The sequence below is a fragment of the Pteronotus mesoamericanus genome, unplaced genomic scaffold, assembly GCF_021234165.1.
Source record: "Pteronotus mesoamericanus isolate MK-2021 breed Mesoamerican mustached bat unplaced genomic scaffold, CSHL_Meso_final scaffold_54, whole genome shotgun sequence".
Lineage (NCBI taxonomy): Eukaryota > Metazoa > Chordata > Mammalia > Chiroptera > Mormoopidae > Pteronotus > Pteronotus mesoamericanus.
Window position 1 is genome coordinate 18,285,546 of NW_026555321.1, and position 23,719 is coordinate 18,309,264.

Sequence of the window (23,719 nt, forward strand, 5' to 3'; positions counted from 1 at the left end):
TGTTTTTTTTTTTTTTACTGGTTTTTTACTTTATGGCTATTGTGAATAGTGCTGCTGTGAACATGTGTGTGCTAAACAGTGTTTTAAGCTGAAATGGGGACAGGTTTGTAATTTAGTAATTAGGCTTGATGAAATATGATTATACCACCACTTCTGCATTTTGTATCTATTTCTAGGAGGTTTTCAGAAATTACTTCAAAGTGTTTTTTTCTTCCCTTCCAAACTCTTCTAATCCAGGACAATTTGATACAGTGAAAACACAATGGCTTGAGGCTTAATGAATCTGGTCTCGGTTCCTTTCTTCACACACACTAGGCATGCAGTTTCCTTCTCTTAATCCTATACAAGGACATCACAAAGGAAAATCCCCTCTGACAAATCATCATGGCTCCTAGTCATCCTGATTTTGTCTCTTCTTTTTATTTTTTATTTATTTATTTATATTTTTTTTTTGGTGACTGGCTTTTTTTTTTTTTTTTTTTTTTTTACTTTTTAAATACATTTGTCTCTGCCTTCCCCCCACCTCTTTCCCTTGTTTTTATACTATCTTCTGTATATACTGTGTTTCTCAAGTTCATTCTTTTAGTTAGCATAATTTCATTAACAAGGTATTGAGGAACAAGATTAGATGTGATCCTAAGATAGTAGAGCTCAGTGATCTCCATTCATGTAAATCTTTGAGATAGTCTGAAACATCAAAGAGTTCAGTAAGACCTAGAACAACTTTACTTCTTGCAGGCACTGTCTGACATTTTCCATGGGAAATGGCTTTACAGCTCTTGGGTGCCGTGCAGGGCTGTCTTCTAGCTGTGTATCTTTTTGCAGATTAGGAACAAGTGAGATTTAGCTCAAGTATGGTAGAATTTTATGTTTTTTTAATTCCCAGTGATGAAAAATTCACATATGATAATTTACCTATCTGCTAATCTTTAAGTATGAATAGTATCAAAAAATAACTTATTGGAAGTCCCTTAGCTACAAAGTGGCAGTATGAGTGAACTAGAGAGAACATTCCTTTCATTCCAGAACTGTCTTGTTACTGCTTTATGTCCTGCTCAGCAGCTAATCCAATGAGAATAATAAATGTTCAGTTGACATGTTGGTTTTTGAAATGAATTATCTGAAAAGTCCTTTTATCAAACTGTGTAAAAAGTGGAGCTTTAATCTGACAAATCTTTAAATATTCTTACCCTGTTGTACAGCTAGGACAATGCCTGGCATGTGGCAACTATTTAAGCAGGGCTCAGTCTAAGTATTTTTGTGCTAAAAGAAATGTTTATTTTTGAGATATGGCATATTACACAGAATAGGTAGCCATTTTAATTTGAGAAATCAGAAGACTCCAGTACTAGCTTAACCTCAGTTGCTGACTGTTTGAACTGTGATTAAAAAACAGACTTTGGAATCATAGACTTAGGATGAAAGTTTTAATTGAGTCCATGTCACACATCCAGTGAATGTCTGCCATGAACTAGACATTGTAGGCTTAAGAAAAGATCACATCATTTGTGTTGTTATTATTTGCAGAATATTTATTCCCTAACACTCTAGTCTATTATTTGATTGTTTAAAAATTTATAGTTAGCATTCTGAACTCTCAATACAGAAACTTTGGATTATCTCAAATATAATAAAAATGTGAAGAAAGTTTGCTTGCTTCTTTATGTTTTTCAAAGTGTCTGGGAAGTCAGTCTAAATGTGTGTGTGTGTTTTTTTAACTTATATTTTTATTAATTCCTAGGCCTACCATGGTCACCATCAAGCACTGGAAGTGTTGGTACAGTCTTTGTTAGATCTTGATGTAAGAAACAGTAGTGGAAGAACACCCTTAGATCTTGCAGCATTTAAGGGCCACGTTGAATGCGTGGATGTACTCATTAATCAGGGAGCCTCAATCTTAGTAAAAGATTACATTTTGAAGAGAACGCCTATACATGCTGCAGGTATGCAAAATAATTATGCATGATTTTATTTACCACTTTCCATCTAATACTCTTTTACAATTTGAGTTTTTTGCTTTGTGTTTCTGTCCCTTCCTCCCCAGTAGTACTTCCTATTTTTACTGTATTCTAAATGGTAAAATTATTGTCTACCTTAGAAATTGGATTTATGTAAGTCTAACTCTGAAGTACTTTATCAGCAAAACGATACAATAGTTTTTACTTTTTTAATGGAAGTTATTTTATATTGGTATGTGCTTTTGCTTTAACGGTTGATAAACATTTTGACTTAGTATACCAGGGTACTGCATTAAACATTTATTTAGATAGTTATAAAGCATCTGCTTTATGCAAGACCTACTCTGGTGTGATTTTGTGATGTTGCAAATGTGTGAAAATGTAGAAGCGTGTAACCATGTCATTGTGATGACTTGGTACCATCTGTGTGTCATTAGTAGGTGCAGATTCTCTGTAGGAATTACTACAAGGCGGTATTCGTTTTAAATAACCAAGACTGGTACACTTAAAGAAATCCATTTCCAGGCATTTTTCTCATCCCCAGTATGATTAGATTCATTTCACTTAGATGATTTTAGTAGTGATCGTTAAGGACTCATTGGAATATTGGACTTTGCTTTTAAGTCTTTTGGGGCACTTGCATTTTTAGAAGACTATAGGTAAAGCTACCTGTTGCTCCAGAACAGCCTTTCAGAAATGATCAGATATTCAAGCAGGGCTCAAAGACAGAAATTGTAATGATAGATTAAATCATTAATTAATGTATGTATGTATGAATTAATATATGAATATAAACTGCTATACTGTAAAAATGAAAGGCCAAAATGCTATCATTTTCTATTATCTTATTCCAAAAAAGAGGGAGATTATATATCATTCTGCAACTTGAAAAAGTACAGCTCCCTTGCAGAGTTAACACTTTCAATGGAGTGTTTACACTCTTAATATGTAAATACTGAACCAAGATATTAGCCAGTCCCTCAGAAGTAACCAATGTTATATATACTCTGTAAGTCCTAGCCACTGAAGGAAAGAGCCACAGGTTACTGTTAACACGTATTTTTCAGTAAATGCAAGCCTTAGTCCTACAGATGCCTTTCAGATTTGGATCTTTCAGATCTGCTTGTAAGGGGGCATCTTACTCATAAGTCATGGAAAGGACGCTGAGTTTTTTTTTTTTTTCTGGAAATGAACTGTAATTCTTTAGTAATGACCAAGTAAAAGGTGGCTTAGGTGACAGAGTTCGGTCTCACCTAAAACGTCCAGAGATCAGCGCCAGTTCCAGGGTTAGTGTCAGCAGTGGTCTCAGAGCCCTGAAAGATTCTCTGTTGTCCTCTTGCCTTTGCATTCCTGTCACAGAATGGCTGCTGCTTCTCCACAGGGTCACATCTAAAATCAAGGGGAAAGGAGGGCTTTTCATCATCCAGAGTAAAAATATTCCCAAGAAGCCCTCCAGACTTCTTCACTTCTCAGTGGTCAAACTGGGGCAGTACTCACTTTGAAACCAACCACTGGCAAAGGAGAAGGAGTTACTGTGATTGACTTGGTCTAATCATGATTTCTTCCCTTGACTGGAGGCAGTCCACCTTCCCTGACCATGCTGCCACCATTAGAGAGCTAAATAAAGTGATCGTTCTCTAGCAGGACAGATAATGAGGCATGGCTATTGCTGTGATTTACCATGAGGAATTTACTTATATCTATTCAGTTTTATCAACAAACGCAGTAGAAACTTTCTTTATATCTATAGACATTTTTCTTTCTTGCCTATTAAATTCAGTGAAACCATCCCAAAATTATGTTTAGAAAGTATACTCTAAGATGGGTATTTTCTATTTTATTATTACATATAATTACTGAAGTTTTTAAATGTCACTTTACAGCAACAAATGGTCACTCAGAATGCTTACGACTACTAATAGGAAATGCAGAACCACAGAATGCTGTAGATATTCAAGATGGAAATGGACAGTAAGTTTTAATAACATTTAAATTATTTTTAGTATGTTTTTTAATCTTTATACTTTTTGTCCCTATTTTAGTAAGCCTGTCACAGTATGTTATTGAATAATATCAAATACTGTTTTTTTTAATTAAGTATACTTAAAAGTTGCATCACAAAAGGCATATTTAGGAAACAGGCAAATACACTTTGGTTTTCATGGAGTCTTCAAGTGGTGACACTGAAGCTATTTCCATTGTTGCTCAGGACTCCTCTGATGCTCTCTGTTCTCAACGGGCACACAGACTGTGTTTACTCACTGCTGAACAAGGGAGCAAACGTAGATGCCAAAGATAAGTGGGGAAGGACAGCATTGCATAGAGGGGTAAGCAAAAATAATCCTATTTCCTTTCAAAATGTTTTTGTGACCTCATTTTGCCTAAAACTTAACTAGGCTGTATTTATCATTTTTTATTAAATGTTTACCAAATAATCTTTACTGTTTCTTTCAGTATTGTAGTTTTAGAATGCTAATTTTAAAAAACTACAAAGCACAACTTAATCTAGAGAACAATAACTTTAGGGGAGATTTTATTTTACTTTTTATTAATTTTTTAAAAGCTTGTATTTACTTATTTGTAGAGATTGGGGAAGGGAGAGAAAAGATGAGGGAGAGAGACATCAATGCGAGAAACATTGGTGTGAGAAACATCAATCAGCCTCCTCTTGTTTGCTCCCCTTCCGGGGACCTAACCCAAACCCACAACCAAGGCATGTGCCCCAACCGGAATCAGACCGGTGCCCCTTTGCCTTGCAGGATAGTGCCCAACCAATGGAGCTACACCAGTTAGGGCATTGGGGTGGAGGGGAAATTTTAAACCCTAAAACCTTAAATAGAGTTAATGTCAATTTTACATTTTTACGTTATCACAACTATTTTTTTAAACATTTTTGTCTTGACTTTTTCACCTTTGAAATGTCTTTTTTATTGAATTATAAGTTCCTCTCTTCCTGCTTTTCATACTGCTTATAGTTTGATAAAGTTCCTGCTTTAACTTAATCTTTAAACTACTTCCAGTAAAAATACTGAATTATTCAAAAATGATAAATGCCTTGGTTTGTAAAAAGATATGGGGAATATGGACTTTAAAAATATGGAATTAAAAAATTTTTTAATTAGCTGTAATTGGCATGTATTACCCAACATACTATATTCAACTACATACAAACAATTTTTCTTTCAGGCAGTTACAGGCCATGAAGAATGTGTAGATGCATTACTTCAACATGGTGCTAAGTGCTTATTTCGTGATAGTAGGGGCCGGACACCTATACACTTGTCAGCTGCCTGTGGACACATTGGTGTTCTTGGAGCCCTTTTGCAGTCAGCAGCATCTGTGGATGCAAATCCAGCCATAGCAGACAATCATGGATATACCGCACTTCACTGGGCTTGCTACAATGGTTAAGTATACAGACACGAACTTACATTAAATGCCTATTATGTACCAAGCAGAAACAACTAACTATAACACATTCTAAGATTCATAAGAATGACATATTTATAAGGCAGACTTAAAGTTTAAGGTTAGTAGGAAGCCTCGGAATAATCTACTGCACAGTCATAGCTTACTCCTTATTGCTTGTCGTGCTAAAGCCAAGACGCTAGTTGTCAGAGATGTTTTGACATAACTATCACTCAGTTTGGAACTTTTCTTAGACCTTTGCTTCAAGTATTTTGCATTTTAAGATACTTGTGTGATATGATTTCCAGTTCCTTTATATAGTATTGCTTGTATTTTGATTGTTATTTTACTTTCTTTAATGGTAATTCCTTTTTAAGATTTTACTTATTTTTAGAGAGAGGGGAAGGGAGGGAGAAAAACATTGACGTGCGAGAGACACATCAATCAGTTGCCTATCGCACACACCCAGTTGGGGACTGGCCCACCACCCAGTCATGTGCCCTTACTGGGAATTGAACTAGCGACCTTCCCATTTGCAGGCCAGCACGCAGTCCACTGAGCCACACCAACCAGGGCTTCTTTTACTTTCTAAATGAACTTATATTAGGGGGGGAAAAACCGACAAAGTTAGAAGAAACAGTGAAAATGCATCACATTCTAAACTGAAGTCTGTGTATGTTTTCTGAGCACATTACAAGATCAGATCTTTATATCAACAGTAACATGTATGTTCAAAATGTTAAAGGAATAAAATCCTAGCAGGGCATAGAAGTAGAAACTTAAAAATTTTCATGGTTCACTTTGCTGCATAGTTAGAACAGACTTACTTTCACCTTCCAAGAGGCTAACAGTCACAGTCCTTTTAGTAAGGGAGGCTCATTAAAGGTTCTCAGAGAAGTATATAAAGCTATTTTTTTTAGGTTATAAATGTTTAAAATAGAATTTGGCTTGTGAGTTACCACTAATTAAAATAACTTAAGTAATGAAGCATGTTGAGAAATACTAATTTTTTCCTTTTGTGGAGTTATAGATTCAATCACCTTAGAAAACACTCAGGCATACAATAATACAGTGTAAACACCAGTCCTCGTGAAGCTCGGGCCTAGGGCTCCAGCAGAGACACGGCAGGGCCGGGAGGCACATTGCGTTTCAGGGTGGCCTTCGGGTGGAGTTTAGTTGTGAGAGCATATCTACAAGACCACTTCACAGTTCTAACGATTTTCCCTCAACAGGTAGAGAAAACACAAATTTCCTCTTTAAATAAATATCCACTTGCTTAAAAAAAATTAGTATAGTATATGTTCTAAAATTCAAATGACTGCCTTACCAGAAGTTGAGGTTTCTGTCTTTCCGTCATGTGCTGTTTTATTGTTCTTTCACTTGGAGCCATTTTGACAAGCAATGTAAATTTATGATGAAAAAAGAGAAATATGAGTCTTGCACAATTCTACTTTTCATAAGTATTTTTAGATACAATATTTTGATTTTCATATTAACAATTCTTGTGTGAGTGTTCTGTTCTTTTGCTATAGTGAAGTTTTGCTCTCTTCCTGAGGCTTGTCCTGCTATGACTGTTAGTCATCTTTTAATGCAAGTACCATAAAAAACTTGAATAGATAAATGTATTGCTAATTCAAAAGTTTAGTTGTCAGTTTCATGCACTACTACCTCAGGTCCTTAGCCAGTACAGTCTTGAAAATTATAAAACTTTTGGATATCAACCTTTTTTTTTCCCCTTTTCAGCTCACAGAAGTTGGTATTTAATGAGTAAAGTGGCCAAAGATTAGTCCTAAGTCAAAGAAGATAACTGTATTTTGCCATTAAAATTTGTTCTTATAATGTATCTTGAAGACATGTTATAACTATAAGGAAAACCAAAAACCTGTAATCCACAGACGGAATTTTATTTAAGAACTCAGTGAGATAAAACTATTTTTGAAGCAAACTTTTATTGCTTGAATTTTTTTTAATGTATCACTGATAATTAACCATTGGAAGAACCACACCATAAGGCACTTTTCCTCAGATAGAGAGCATTTAGTTATAAATAGACTGCTGTAACTGCCCTTTGGGGAGTTGCTATCTAACATTCCTTATCAGGCCTCTATGCAGAACACTGTTTCCTAAAGTAAGTTTCTACTCTACCACTACTGAATTCAGACTCTCTAAGCACATCGTGTACAAGAGAGAAAATTTTGTGTGAATACTTGCCATTTAAAGATCATAACAGATGTTCCTAATTTCCAGACTGTAGCAAAATTGTGATGATTCTGAATTGAGCTGGAAGAAATTAGATGTGTGTTGCCTATATGCAATAAGAAACTATACAGAGAGTCTAAAATTAATACCATATTTATAGCCAAAAGCCTATTTTATAATTTGGCATTCTGAGAATAAAATATCTAAGATGGTTTTACTTCAGTAATTATTGTACAGCTGAAAAGAAAATTGGAAGCACTCTAACAGAACAGAAAATGTTTCTCTCAAAGCTGAAGTAGAATGATGGCGAAGTTTTAGAGGAGAACTGGCTATACCTACTGAACTTCAAAGTTCAAGTTTTCATTTTCTGTAGTTATTTCGATCACAGAACTTAACCATACTTAATCTTGTTTCTTTTAAAAATTATCAATTTTTATGAAACTCTAAGCATCTTCAAATATCACTCTGAAACGTGAAGAGACCAATGGTATCACTTTTCCATAAATTAGGACACAAGTGATGAGTTTTTCAGCTCAATATGACCCAATAGTAATGTATTTTAAAATAATTATTTACAAAAAAAAAAAAATTAGTGAAAAGAGTGGCAAATTTCTTTAGGGGCTGGTTTTAAAAAAGCCTTAGTTTGCAGTATCACCCCAGTCCTTCCCAGACTACACTTTGAAAACTGGTGTGCTAGGAAAATGAGAAACTCTTAAATCAATACTGGACAACTTTCCATGGTTAATTTTTAGTAGTGAGTTAACTTTTGGAGAGAGAGAATTAAAGCAGGGTTTCTCAACCTCAGCACTATTGGCATTTTGGGTCAGATAATTCTTTGTCGTGAGAGACTGTCATGTGCATTGCAAGATAATTTAGCAGCATTCCTGGCTTCTACCCACCTAGATGCCAGTAGCATCCCTTACCCCATCCCCAGTTGTGATAACCAAAAATATCTCCAGACATGGATGGCAAAATTGCTCCAGCTGAGAACCACTGGATTAGAAAAAATTGACCCAAGATGGAACACAGTAAAACTTAATTTCTTTTCCTGGTAAAAGTGATTTTAGGATAAAGGTAAATTGAGCTGTTGTTTGAGAATGTTAGAGTAATTTAAAAAGAAAAGCAATCTAGACTTACTGTGTTGACCAAATATTAAGCCATGGAAATAAAGAGGCTATGTAAGAATCTAATTTATTCCTAAATCACGTGCCAGATGACTAATGAAGTAAAAGAAGCAACATTTCATTTGCAGCAATTAGTATGTCAGTTGGGGTATTTTTACTAAAACCCTGGCTTTAAAAATGAGGTTAAGAAAATCTAAGATTTGGGCTTTGCCCTGTTTTCAAAGTTGTTATTAAAAACGGGGCCTTATATCTGTCAGTAATCAATAGATTTGCCCTTTAACTCAACAATATCATTTCTAGGAAACTGTTACACAATAATACTTGGTAGTTTGGATTTTTTTAAGGGTATTGAAATGTTTTATTACAACATCGTTGATAACATCACAGAGGAAAACAAACTAGCTATCACCCCAATAACCATAGAGATGAAATCATTTTATGATACACTTTGATACTGTAAAGTTCTAAACATTTAAGATTTCTATATATGCTATTATAAAAGGATATGTACAGCTAATATTAAGTAAAAAACAAGTTGCAGAACTAAACATCCCATTTGTGTAAAAATAAAGGAAATAAGTGTTTGTGTACATGCAGTTGAATATATGCCTAGGAATTTTCTGGAACTGTTAAGGTAGTAGTTACAGTCTAGGGAGTGGAGCCAGAAAAATGGAGGTGGGGGCAAGGATGCTTACTTTTCTGAACATTTCTGTAGTATCTGATATTTTACCATTAGCTCATTACTCAGAAAATATTTAAATTTTGAAATTAACCATGCTGTATAAATATATAATGTGAAACTTATACTATGCTATGTAAGTATGACTTTTAAAAAATAATAATCAAATAACTAACTGGCCACCATGGAAAAGAATAATGAGACTAATTTTTCCTCCCATAGAATAAATACTTGCTGCACCAGTAATAAACTCCAATAAAATTATCATAAGTTATTGTACTTTAGGTTTTGAGGTTGTACTTTGAATTCCAAAGCTCCTAAAAATGTGATATTTAGCAGGTTCAGTGGACTGGTTATTTTTAATTCATGTAAAGCTTTTTCTTTGTGTAAGGATATGTGGCTGTATGTGAACACTTCAGTATTTCGGGGAGATTTTAATATCTGATTCTCATTTACTTATTTAGGCCACGAGGCATGTGTAGAACTTCTTTTAGAACAGGAAGTTTTTCAGAAAATGGAAGGAAATGCTTTCAGTCCATTACATTGTGCTGTGTAAGTAAAGACAGAATGAATCGAATTTGATTTGACTGTTACAGAAATACACCATTGCTGTGAGAGTGATCATCTTATTACCTTACACAGGATAAATGACAACGAAGGTGCTGCTGAGATGTTAATTGATACATTAGGTGCCAGCATTGTGAACGCCACAGACTCAAAAGGAAGGTAGGGATTCAGCTGAGTAGGAAATTGTATAACTTTGTCATAGGAAAAAAGTTTTAGCTACTCGACTAATGTGGAAGAATTTACAGAGAACCCATTATTAATTAAAAGTTGATTTTTACATTTGCAAATATAAAGTGCTATAAAATCTTACGTTCTCGTTATAAAAGATGTTTCTATTATTTTTGGCTAATTTCCCTCTTTTTAAAACTTGTAAAATATAAAGATTTCCCTTTTTTTGTCCCAAAGATGTGTGTTTGTTACCCAAGGCTATTTTTAATAAAATTAACATTTTTCTATAGAGAAATAAAAGTTGGAAGAGAGTCCAACAGTTTTAATAAATGGCAGTTTTTGAGTAAGGATTTATTTCAAAATTTCCTTTAATGTTATAACATTGTTTTAGCAGTTGTATAGTTTATTTATATTATTTTAATTAAGGGTATTTTAAATTATCAGAAAAACAAATTTTATTCAATACCATTAATCCTATTTATATCTGGGCAGTACTTTTATAGCCTAATCTGTAAACCCTTGAAAATTACTTGTCATAAATTAAGGAATAATTTTGTCGAGAGTATATATGACACAGAGATTGAGTCAAGTCTTTCAATTTCTCTCTATTGCAGAACACCTCTCCATGCAGCCGCCTTCACAGATCACGTAGAGTGTTTGCAGCTGCTGCTCAGCCATAATGCTCAAGTCAATTCTGTGGACTCTTCTGGGAAAACACCTCTCATGATGGCTGCAGAAAACGGACAAACAAATACAGTTGGTAAAGAAACTGGTTAAGGCTTTATTATTCAAAGTATGTATATTGCTTATATAGAACTTAGATCCTGAGCCCTCTGACTCTAGTTCACCAAATTTTCCCCTAGTTATTCTACCACTTCTGAGATTTAAAACATTTTACATGCTTACAATTCACATTCTTATTTAGGGTCACAGTGTTTTCATTTGCCCTGATTGAGTAGTCTGCTTCAGCAAGGCAGTGTAAGATAATGGTTCAGAACACTCGTGCTGGACTCAGATGGATGGAATGTGAGTCCTAGATCTGCCAGCTAAGTGACCTTATGCCTTGGTTTTATAATTTATAAAGTGAGAAAAACAATAGTACGCACTTTGTACTGAGAATTTTGTAGGGTCGTTGTAGGGTTGTCATGAGAATTAAAAAAGGTAATATTATTCCAGAGCACTTAAAACAGTACTTGAAATTTAGTTAGCACTCACAATATAAATGTTAGTTTCTATTGTTAGTGTCTTTGATTTACACAACAGTTAGACAATATATATGTATGTTTAGAGTATTTTTCTGCCTCTTAAGTTTTTGGTAGAGGTATATTTTTGCTTTGTATCTTTAGTTCTCTACAGTGAGTTAGTAATAATCTAAGGTATATATTCATAATCATAAGAATTGATGCAATTTTTTCTCCCAGAGATGCTGGTTAGCAGCGCTAGTGCAGATCTGACTTTACAAGACAACAGTAAAAACACCGCCCTTCATTTGGCTTGCAGCAAGGTATGTACACATTATAAGGGTGTGTTTTCGTTGCCGGTGTCAACAGGGGCACTTCAGGTTTTTCCACTTCACTAAACTGAACAGAGCTCAGAACAAACATCTCTAATGATCACTGACAATACATTTCTTGAAAAAAATTACTGACATGGTAGGCGTCATGGTGTATGAAAGTCTCCAGTAAGCCAAGTAAGTTTTAGAGCACTGGCCTAAACCTAATTATTGTCTTTAACATAATCATTGTCTTTAATCTCTGATCTTAAATATTCTTGTCCTCTCCCCTTAATCTCATTCCATCAATATGTTTGGACAGATATTTAAGACATTAGTCAAGAAAATTCATGGCATATGTATGGCGATACACATATACGTGAACTAGGGTTGGAGTAAATTGAGTGTATAAATTTATCTTTAATGGTGCCCAAATTTTTTAAGAGTTATTTTCCATAATTGTAGGGTCATGAAACTAGTGCCTTGTTAATACTGGAAAAGATAACAGATAGAAACCTCATCAATGCAACCAATGCAGCCTTGCAAACGTAAGTACTCCGTGTCTAGTATAAACCTCGTGGTCTTTAATTACTAAAATGATCGGTGGGTTTTTTCTTACCATTGGGACCATTGGAATCAGTCACGGTCACAATGTTCATAATTGACAAAACTCATTTCTATAATCATAACAAAAAGCATATTGCTGCAAAAGCTTTTGAACTTGAAACTTTATTATTGAAAATAATATGTTTTTTCTCAATTCAATTTTATGGAAGAAAGTAATACTCTTCAGTGTGTCTTATGGAAGCCCACAAGAATAATGCATTATTTTGATACTAGCAGTAAATGAGGTAAAAAGTTTTCTATGTGTCTGTAAGCGAAAGAGATTTCAGAAAGAATCCAGATATTATTGTGAGCGTCCAGCCTGTAGGTGGCTGTTAGATCTTAAATTCACATCTCCCATTGTCCTCTGCTAATTTCCACTTGCTGTTCTACTCCAAGACTTGGTAAAGATAAACATCAGTGATACTCTTTCCTATTGACATAGATCCCTTGAGGGTCCAAAAATTAGTCATGGAATCTGTAAACTGTTTTCCAGGCCAATTGGAATTGTGCTATTGCAATTTACAGTTTTTATTGTATGTTCTCTTCTGTTTGCCAGCCTCATCTCTTAAAACAACTTAGAATGCTGTTTAGTTGGTAAAATCATTTTAAACATTAGTCTTAAAAGGAAACTAACAAAAGGGTTTAGTAAAGGCAGCAACTTGGTAATGTGGCTCGATGCTAAGCTTAGGCACAGTGAGCAGGTGACAGTGCAGTCACTGCACCTGGGTTCTGCTGTCCCTTGTGCCCATCGTTACTGCTGTCGGAACTAGGCGCCTCAGGTGGAAGTGTGTGCATGCACATATGTATGTGTACAACTTTTTCTCCTAGACCTCTGCATGTTGCTGCCCGAAATGGGCTCACAATGGTGGTCCAAGAACTTTTGGGGAAAGGAGCAAGTGTGCTTGCAGTAGATGAAAACGGTAAGTAGATTCTGCATTTTCTTTACTTATATCTTACTAGGAGCTTTTATATTTTGATGGTCCGTATTTGAAGTAAAGTAAACTTGGATATCGTTTATTGGTCAAATAGGAGAGCTGAAATTAACACTGAATGGCAGAGGAAACAAGGGCAAGAGAAACAAGAAAAGTTCACCTAAGAGATTACCTGAATTTCACATATCTGTTCAACCAGAATTAGTGTTTATTGACTTTGGTTTGTTATTGCCATCTTTTCTATCTTAATACTCAAAGAATTCGTTTTGTCAAGAAATATTTATCAGGGCCCTTACTTAATTGCTGGGCTCTTACCTAAAGCTAATATTCCCACTGATGCACGAGATTGTGCCCCTTGTGCCTACCTGAGATGATCACTGTAGCAGTTCTTCACTTTTGTGTCCTATAATAAACATTTTTTGTTGGAATCTTCCTAGATTATTCTCATCAGTATACAAACGTTATTTCTGTGATCCTAAAAAAGATTTTCATTAATCCCACTATTCCTACCAGCTACTGCCGTATTTTTCTGTTCCTCTTTGCAGGCTCATTCTTAACTTGTGTCTCTTTGCAGCAGAATTACTCAGGAGTTGACTCTCCTGCGGTCCCCAGTTCTCTTCTCCAGTTCTCTCTCCAGTCCCCTGCACTCAAGACTGTTGCCGCACCACGTTGCAAAGCTGTTCTTGTCCTGATCACTAGTGACCTCCACAATGCTGAGAATCAGTTCTTAGTTCTCATTTTACTTGATATGTCAGAATTTGGCACAAATGATTATTCTTTTTTTTGAAATAGGAATGAGAATTTAAGTATATACATGAAAAAGGGAGTGATTGGGGATGTGAAGGTTGCAGTCTTCCATAGCAAGTGTCCAATATTTCCCCCAAATAATCTTTCCTGTTTTCTTATATGCTACTACTCACTGCTACTTGGATAAATTGGTGCAGGTCACTGTAGGGCAGGATAAGAGGGAGAGTCATAGTAAGAATCTGTGATTGAGGTGAACCCAGCCTCCATTCAGAGACCTGGTTCCTTGAATTGATAACTAGATGAGGGTGTGTAACTTGCTGTTTGGATGGTTGTAGGTTAATTATCCAGGATTCCCTGGAACTGAAAACGGTTTTTTTTTAAATCTATTTATTTTCTTTTATTGTGATATAATTCACATGCAACATGATATTAGTTTCGGGGGTGGTATTTCTCTTTGGTGAACTTTCTTCATTTGGCTCTCAGGACTCCAGATTTTCTTGGTTTTCCTCCTATGTTACTAAGTATTCTTAATTTATTTTGCAAACTTTCTCCCTGTTTTGCACAATTGTTTAATTTTGGAGGGCTCTAGGACTCAGTCCTTGGCTCTTTTTGCTTCCTTATCTGCAGTCACTCCTTAGGTGATCTCATCCAGGCTCTTGATTCTAAATACTACCTATGCTGAGAAGTCCTGAATTTGTATCTGCAGGCCAGACTTCTCCTGATCTCCATTTTCACAGATCAGCAGCATAACTGACAGTACCATGTGGATCTCTGATAAATAACTCAAACCTAATATGTCTACAACTGAACTGTTAATCCTTTCTCTCCGCCCCCTGCCAAGCCTGTTATCCCCACAGCCCTCCTGATCCCAGTTGAGGACAATTCCCACCTTTGTAATTGCTCAGGGCTAAAACCTGCAGTCATCCTCAACTTGTGCCTCTTAAACCCAATGTGTAATCCATCAACATACACTGTTGATCCACCTCCAAAGGACATCCAAAATAAGCTCACTTCTTTCTCCTCTACTCCTACCACCTTAGCCTTTTTAAAAATGTGTGAGAAGATATTAGTCCTTTGAATCTCAGTCCCTTTATAATCCTTATAATGGTCTACAAGGTCCTACATGATTGGCCTGCTGCCCCGTTACCTCTCTGATCTTATCTCCTACTCTTCTCTCTGCTCTGCCATGCCAGCCCCTTCACACCACCGATGTACTCACGTCGTGATCTTTGTTCTGGCTGTCCCCTCTGCCTGGAACACTCTGTCCTGAAGCAGTCTTTGACTAAATCCTTCACCTGTTTCTAATCTTAGCTCAAATGTCATCTTCTCAATGAAGCTTATCCTAACTACCCTATTTATACCACAACCTGCTACATACCCCTACCACCGCATTCCTGGTCCTTGTAAACCTGCTCTACTCTTTCCTCTTTCTGTTTTTCCACAGAGCTTATCTTCCAACAGTGATTTTTCAACCACTGTGCTGCAAGAATTTTGAAAACAGGCAGACACTAACAATTTAGTCAGGGGCACTGACCTCTTTTCCCTTAGATTATCAAATAAAAAAATGACAACAGCCAACATAACAATAGCCATCCGGTGTAAATGAATCAAAATTATACCTTTTTTTTTTTTTTTTCCAGATCAAATCGGCAAAAAACATAACACTATTTTTTGGTGTACCATAGACTTTGGTAATCCTTTTATGTGTGCCATGGGATGAAGAAGGTTGAAAATTGCTGCTGTAACATACTTGTGTATAGTTTACTTTTTTAATGTCAATTGTGTGTCTCTTCCATTAGAATGAATATAAGCTCCATGAGGGCTGGCAGTCTTTGTCAGTGGTGTTTGCTGACATGTTCTAAGTACTTAAGAGTGCCTGGACATAGTGGGGACTCTGAGCACTTGTTGGATGAGTGAGTGTGCCAAGCACAGTGCTAAGGTCTAGAAATACAGTATAGAATGCGACAGTCTGCTTCCTTAAGTGTGGACAGTGTTAACAGCGCACTTAAAGTCATTCAGGCGCAGTCAGTGTAGAATGCTGTTAGAGCACGTAAGAGAGCACTCAGGCCGCTGTTTGTAGGATCAGGGAAGGCATCCCAAGAACGTGAGTCGAAGCCAAAATCTGAAGGACAAGTGAAAAGTGGGGAGAGAATTTTCTAAGGCTAGAGAGTAGCATACTTAGAGATAAAACACAGACCATTGTCAGTACCAGGTTATATCAGAGTTTCTTCAGTCGGGTTGCATTAGGAAGATAGCAGTTAGTCTGAGGAGAGCAAGATTAGACTAGGAAAACACGTTACCAGTTAACGGGTGAGAGAAGACTGTAGCCAGAATTAAGGTAGAGGTATTAGAGATGAAAAGAGGTCGGTGTTTCTAAAGGCCTTATGATGGGGCTCACTGGGATTGGTGAGAAAAGAAGTCTCACACCACCTAGCTTGGAGAGCTATGTAGATGGAGATGCCATTGTCTACGAAGAGAATGTAGGAAGGAAGAGTTAGGTTCATTTAGGAACTTGAAAAAAAGTTCAGTGGAAACTCCAAGTTGGTAATTAGCTACATATTTCTGGGGCCCAAAAGCAAGAGCTAGGCAGGACATAGATATTTGGAAATCATTAGTATGTGTAGTCATGAAATCCGTAGACATGGTTAATATCCACTAAGATAAATTCAGACTCACTTTGCTTCAAAAGAAACTTTCATTATCGGAAAATTACATTTCTGGAGATCTATAGATTAAAACAAGGAGCCTAAAATTAAAATGCTAATCACCTATATAGGATATTTGACCACATTGTGAGGCTCTGAATCAATAACTGATATGAAAGATTTTATTGATCATTTTCAAGATTTTATATCCTAAATAATAGGGAAAACCATGTCTAGATGTGCCGCAACAAACAAAGCTGTAGACTCAAACTTGAAGACACTTACTGCTGAAGTTCCATATGGAGTAACCTAAACTTGGCATCACACAGCGTGCTCACCAGCTTCTCCCCTGCTCTGTCCCCAAGACTGGGTCTTGTACCAACCTAAGTACCAAATGTTCCCTTACGCAGTTTTATTGATAACTTCGTGGTGCCTTAGGGCTAACTTTCTTCTGTCAAAGAAAGGGACAGTTACAAAGGAAACATTTGTTTTGACTTAGGAGTTTTAGAAGTTCACCTGTTTAGTTGACCTACTGTTTTTTCTGCAATGGACTGTGACCCAAAAAGAAAAGTTAAAAACAACAAAGTGTCAGTTCATTTAACATGTCTTATTTGAGCACCTGCTTAGAGCCTTATTCGTGAATCTTTCTCATTTAGGTTTCTCAGCATATGAGTGCTCACTCTTGCATAACTTAAAATTAATGGTAGGCGTCTTCCATCATTCTGAAGGAAGATTATGGAACTGTTTTTTCTGTGGTTTCAGATGGCTACAGATAAGGTATAAGATCTTGGGAAAATCAGCCCTCTCAGGGCCCCAGCTTTCTCTTGTATAATGATCATTTTCATTATACGGCCCTCATGGAGCTTATATTCATTCTAATGGAGGAGACACACAATTGACATTAAGATAGTAGACTATACACAAATATGTTACAGTAGTCTGTAAGGTCTCTTACCCTAGATTTCTAACTTTTCTCTTTTTCTACTTATTGGAAATTTCTGAAATCGTTTTAATTAAACCAATTTATTATAAGACACGTAATTGAAAAATATATCTAAGGATGAAGGTCTTTATGCATATTTCCTTATATTAGTGAAATGAGTCTCAGGATGTTTAATTTTTTTAATTTTATCTTTAATTCTAGGTTATACCCCAGCTTTGGCTTGTGCTCCCAATAAGGATGTGGCTGATTGCCTAGCTCTCATTTTGGCCACCATGATGCCTATCTCATCAAGTAGCCCCTTATCATCCTTGACATTCAATGCCATTAATCGTTATACCAACACCTCGAAAACAGTCAGCTTTGAAGCCTTGCCCATCATGAGGAATGAACCTAGCTCCTACTGCAGTTTCAACAACATTGGTGGGGAACAGGAGTACTTGTACACTGACGTGGATGAGCTCAATGACTCCGATTCAGAGACCTACTAAGAGCTGAGCCAGAGGTCTGAGGAAAGAGGTCTGACACTGACGCTTCAAACTGTGCTTTTTCAGGAAAAAGGCACTTTTTTTTATTCACCTACAAATTTAACCTAAGAGGAAAGATTGCAGAGTGAGCGAATATGAGAAACATGATGCCATTAGGAAGAAGAAGTTTAAAGGCAAGTTTTCGAAAGGAACTTCTAGAGTCTTGAAATAGACTTGACCAGAGGAAAACACTTTGCTGTCAGAATGCTCTATGGAATTGTTTCATTTGGTTTTGCAGTGCCAGGAGTAACTTGGGACACTGTGCACCCTAATCTGCTTATACAAACAACACTATTAGAAAAGAAGAGATAAGGACACTAGATTTAAATGTTACCAATAGAACTACAACTAAATTTAAGGGCAATAAAAGTTTGGTACAGTAGGCATTATGTGCACAGCAAATTGCCAAAGGACCAAATAATTTAAAGGTATTTTAATGGAATGCCATTTTGTGGAAACTGGAGTAGGTGAAATGAGACATTATCTAAACCAAACTTTAATATTTCTGAAAATGAAGCTGAGATTTCGTTTTAAATTTTGATTTTTTTTTTTAAAGAAAACATCTGAAAGCCTTCGAATCCTGTATAAACCATGAGAGAAAGCAGATGTATTTTTACATTTTTTCTTTTACATAAAAATTTTAAAAACCAAGTTTTATAATATTAGAATTGAAAACCAGCTGGCTGAGTACAGTCAGGGTGAAAATGCTTGTGATGTAGACATGAGATAGATTGGGGTCAGGCTACTGCTCAGTTTGGAACGGTTTAGGTTTTAAATCGAACTATTTTTGTTTGAAAAATGTATAGAATTTCCTAGAAGAACATTTCAGAAAATCAAAAATTAGATTATTCTCACCCTGTTGCAGTTAAGTGGTCCTGGGGAAGTTTTCAATCAACCTCACTACTTTGGCTGGGACCCCTTCACACTCGGTACTCCTGTGCCTCCACCATGGGTCAGGGAATTTCTGTCGTTAACTGTTTAGTGAAGAATCAAATCCCCTGTTATTGATAAATTAACATCACCAGATCTCTTGGAGATCATTGGCATATTGGACAAGATTTAAAATACTAAAATCTAGGTCCTATTCACATTTGGGGGAAAGAAGCAGTTGCCTGCCAAATTGGAAGACTGCCTTTCCGATTCAGAGAGAGAGAGAGAGAGAGAGAGAGAAGGCTGACATTTAGGCTTTTAAGTAATAATTTACATGGTTCTGCTTTTCCTGTAACTGTTACTTTCCCAGTGAGAATGATGTCACACACAGGTAGGGGGTCTTACAGGTCTGGGTAAAGTTCCATAAATTTTCACAAAATGATACCCAATTTCATTTTATCCTTTTTGTATTGTAAAACTGGAAACTTTATGACATTGTAAATTATCAGCTGGTTTTTCTGAATATAAAGTGTGAAAACACAGAACAGTATTTTGATCTATTTGATAATTTTGTGGGTTTTTTGAAGAATTAATGAGCATGTACATAGAAATAGTGACTGCTTGAATACTGTATTTACTTGCACTCTTTCAGTACATCAAGATTCCTGTATATTTTAGAGTATAATAAAACACAGATGTGAGTTGTATTTAATGAATAATGTATTTGTATCTGTGCATATTCCCTAAAAATCTATAAAGTTTCTAGGGCATTGACTACTAGATTTTAAGCATTTTTTTCTAAAATATTTACAGAAATTATAAATGTAATCCTTCATCTTTCCTTTATAATACAAAAAAAGTCATAAAAGACCCTTCCTAATTATTAGTGGTAGGAAGGTGAATATGCATTTTAAAGACCGCAGACTACATTTTCTATTATACCTTTTGAAAAAAGAAAAAACTCAAGAGGATTCTAAAAGTATACATATGTGTGCTTTCTCTTTCCTTTTAGGAATTCTCTTCTGAATTCCCTGAGGGAATTTTCTAGAATCTCAGAATTGAAAGAGACCTGAGGTTCATCCAGTCTAACCTCTTAACAAATGCAGGAGTCCCTTCTCCAAGGGTGATCTTTCCACCTTGAACACTTCCAGTGACTCTACCTCACCGAGCAGTCCATTCAGTTGTTGAGCAGCTCTAACTGTTTAGAAAGGTCTTCCTTAGATGGAGCTGAAGCCTCCCTCCTGGTGACTTCTGTCCTTGGGCCAGGTCTGTCCTCCAAAAGAACTGAGAATGTTGAAAGGCTGAATCTCGTGCCCTCTGCCATGTCTTCTCTTTTACAGGCCGTTTGACTCATCTGCGCTGATTTCCAGAAAGACTCACTAGACACTCTGTTAGATTTTCCACATCTATTGAAATCCAAGGTGTAGCTATAGAGTAACAAGCTGTTTTTAATTTATCCTCACACACATCAGAACTTAGATTTTGCATCACTTTATGTAAATGATGCAATTACTGAAAATATTTGTGAGGTGGTTCTTTGCATTGTTTGTCCACTGGGGAAACTGTTTATGTCATTTCTTTGTGATCGCATTTTGTGGTAGTCTGCATCCCAGCCTGAGCCACCACTTTCTTTGGTCTGCACCTGATGAGGGGAAGCCCAAAGCACTGTCCCAAACAAGGACTTAAACAGTATTGATATTGTTGGGGTTAGTACTTGGACTACTTAAATGAATGAACACAGCACCACAGTAAGTTCCTTTGTAGTTACACCTTGTATGTCAAAAGCATTCATGCCCTGCTCTGTAGTGGTTTTTAATCTTCAACAGACCAGAAAAGCCTATTTGCTTTTTTAACTTCTGCATGAAAGATGACACCTGAAATATCTGACATGTATTTTCATAAAACCAGCTTCTGCTCTAGAACTACTTTGGGGGGAAGTGGTGGTTAAATAGCAAATGGCCTCCTTTAACAAGACATTCAATTCAAACAGTGCCATTTAGTTCAGGATTATCTCTTTAAGTGTAGCTGTCAATTCGGGGTTTAATTTGGCTTATATTGGAAACTTTTAAATAAAAATTTTTTAACTCAATAAATCAAGTGTCTTTCTTTCTCACATGTAAACTTCTTTTATCTTTTAATGTCTAATTAGTGTTTTGTTATAACTAGTTCTTACCTTTCTTTAAAAACTTGAATTTTCAATAAAGCTGTTTTGGAATTTAGATGGACCTATCTACATGGGTTTTTCATATATATATTCATTCAACATAGATTTGTTGCTTGCCTGCCATATACCTGAGGGTGGGGATGGGCAGAAAGTGAGCCTAGAAATTGTGGTCTTGTCCTCTAGGATCTCATGCATCATGGAAAGGCATGTACCTAGAAGTAGAAAGTATAACTGAAGTAAAGATGAATTGCTAAGGAAATTCAGAGAACCAGATCCCTGTGGGAAGGAAGATCAGACCAGGCTTCAAGGAGAGGCAGCATTTAGGCTTTAGCAAACATTGAGGCTGTCAGCAAACATATCTTGAGTACATACTCTGCAGCAAGCACTTTTTTAAGTCCTGGAGCTACACCAGGGATATGATGATAAACCTTGTAAAGGCCCTGCCTTCAGGAAACTAAACTCATGTTTAGTCCGGGAGACAGACAAGAAAGATTAGCTAATTGAGATTTGATGTTGGGAGGATGGGGGGTTGAGGGTAAAAGGATACCTCACCTATTTATGCGTTAGGGGATTGCACAAACAAAATGATAGGAGACACCATAAAATTTTGCTGAAAAAGTGGGAGAATGTTGAAGTAACTTAAAAGCAAGAAAGGATAGAAAGACGTGCTAAGCTAATCCACAAAAGCAAATGTGAGTTCTGTTGAGGTTAAGCCAAAAGGAAAAACAAGCATATCATAGGTTATGCCAAGGATCATTTGTCATTTGAAAGGAGAGGATCTGGGTTGATTGAAAGTGTTTCTTACATGCCTGCTGGCTCAGCCATCCCCAGTCCACAGCATGTAACTTGAATTGCCTTTGGCTAACATGGAAGATGGCACAATGCATGGGGTTGCACAGGTTAGCGCTAAGCTCTAAAGTTTTTATGCTGAGGTAACAGTTGACCACCTTCCAAAATGGGAAGTTGGTTCATTTCTGGTAGCCAAAGTAACAGCAGTTAATGTTGAGGAATATTGCCCCAGACATCATAGAGATAATGCATTTTTTATGTTGACCGTAAATCTGTCACTTGATGTCCTACTTGTGTAACCTGGTTTGAGCCTTCATGTCTGCCACAAAGGCAGGAGGACTCAGTAAGCATGAGAGAAAAGTTCCTTATTGTAATATTCATGGTAAGAAATGCCAAAATCTAAGAGTATGAATGAAGGGAATTCAAGGAAAAGGGGCTTCTGGAGAAGACCTTCGTCTCTCACGTATAGGTTCCAGTAAGTGTGTTAGGGGCATGGGAAGAAAAGGCATCAGTTGCCTGCAGTAAGGTGACAATAGGAACAGCACCTAAGCCACTGGTCAGATAGCTTTTGCCAAGTGATGTCAGTGAAAATGGCAGAGCAAGGACCTCTAAATTGTAAGAACAGTGACCTTGGTGACATTTTAACTTGTTCTAGTTGCATTCTTCCAGCTCTGCAATAGCCTTGACGATGAACGGCCAACATCCTGGTGCAGCCTAACAGCCACCAGAGAGAATGAAACAAAACTTAGTCTTGCAAAGCTTCATTCTCAAAGAATTGTCATTATTATACCATCATCTGGAAAGTATTATACACCATGAATATCCCTTATGAATACAGATGCAGAAATCATTAAAAAAAAAAACCTATCAAAACAACCTATCAACACACAACTATTTATACCAGGACCAAGTGGGATTTATCCCAGAAATACGAGAGTTTCAACATACAAAACTTAAGTCGATGTAATACACTGTCAACACAGTAAAGGAAAGGAAATGCTTGCTTATTGATGGAGAAAAAGCACTAGGCAAAATTTGACACCCTTTCATGATGAAAACAGCACTAGAAACAGAAGAAAACCTGATAAAAAGCATCTGTGAAAAACTCACAGCTAACAACATAATGTAGAACAACCATAAGTTTTCCCCATAAGATCAGGAACAAGACAAGGCGGTCTACTCTCATGACATCTACCACATTGTACAGGATGGAGGTTCTAGCCTGAATAATTACAGTAAGGAAATAAAAGGTATATTGAAAAAGAAGTTTAACATTTTGTAGATGACAAATCTTGTACATTGAAAGTCATAAAAGATCCACCAAAACGTAGTGCTGATAAGTTCAGCAAGGTTGCTGGATGCAAGATCAATATATAAAATGAACTGTATTTTTATACACTTGAAGTGGACAATCCAAAAATGAAATTAACAAAATAATTTCATTTATAATAGCATCCCTCCAAGACGCTTGGAAATAAATTTAACAAACCAAGTATAAAACTTGTACACGAAAACTGCAAAACATCATTGAAAGAATGCCTAAATAGAAAGATATCCTGTGTTCATGAATTAGAAGACAATATCATTTAAGTGGCAATACTCCCCAAATTGGTCTATAAATTTAATGTAATGCCTATTAAAAATTCAACTACCTCTCTGGCAGAAATTGACAAGCTGACCCTAAAATTCCTATGGACCTGCAAAGGACCCAGAATAAACAGCCGAACAATTTTAATAAAGAAGAACAAAGAGGACTCATGCTTCCCAATTTCAAAATTTACCACAAAGCTATAGCAATCAGTAAAGTGTGGCACGTTTCTTAAGAATAGACATACCGTTCAGTGGAATAGAATTGAGTCTAGAAATAAACCCATACATCTTTGGTTAATAGATTTCAAAAAGGA

General features: G+C 36.3%; 1 protein-coding gene across 6 annotated transcripts in view; it reads left to right on the plus strand.

The window, feature by feature from the left end:
• ANKRD28 (ankyrin repeat domain 28) overlaps positions 1–20,955 on the plus strand; it is a 183,179-nt gene extending 162,224 nt beyond the window's left edge. For all 6 annotated transcript variants that reach the window (XM_054595438.1, XM_054595441.1, XM_054595440.1 and 3 more), the window contains 11 exons: positions 1,742–1,943; positions 3,842–3,929; positions 4,168–4,285; positions 5,145–5,364; positions 9,833–9,920; positions 10,011–10,094; positions 10,718–10,863; positions 11,525–11,607; positions 12,061–12,143; positions 13,030–13,121; positions 17,670–20,955. In XM_054595438.1, the coding sequence (XP_054451413.1) occupies positions 1,742–1,943; positions 3,842–3,929; positions 4,168–4,285; positions 5,145–5,364; positions 9,833–9,920; positions 10,011–10,094; positions 10,718–10,863; positions 11,525–11,607; positions 12,061–12,143; positions 13,030–13,121; positions 17,670–17,956 (1,491 nt within the window). In that variant the 3' untranslated portion in view covers positions 17,957–20,955. The remainder of the gene's footprint in view (positions 1–1,741; positions 1,944–3,841; positions 3,930–4,167; positions 4,286–5,144; positions 5,365–9,832; positions 9,921–10,010; positions 10,095–10,717; positions 10,864–11,524; positions 11,608–12,060; positions 12,144–13,029; positions 13,122–17,669) is intronic.
• Positions 20,956–23,719: the final 2,764 nt, after the last annotated feature.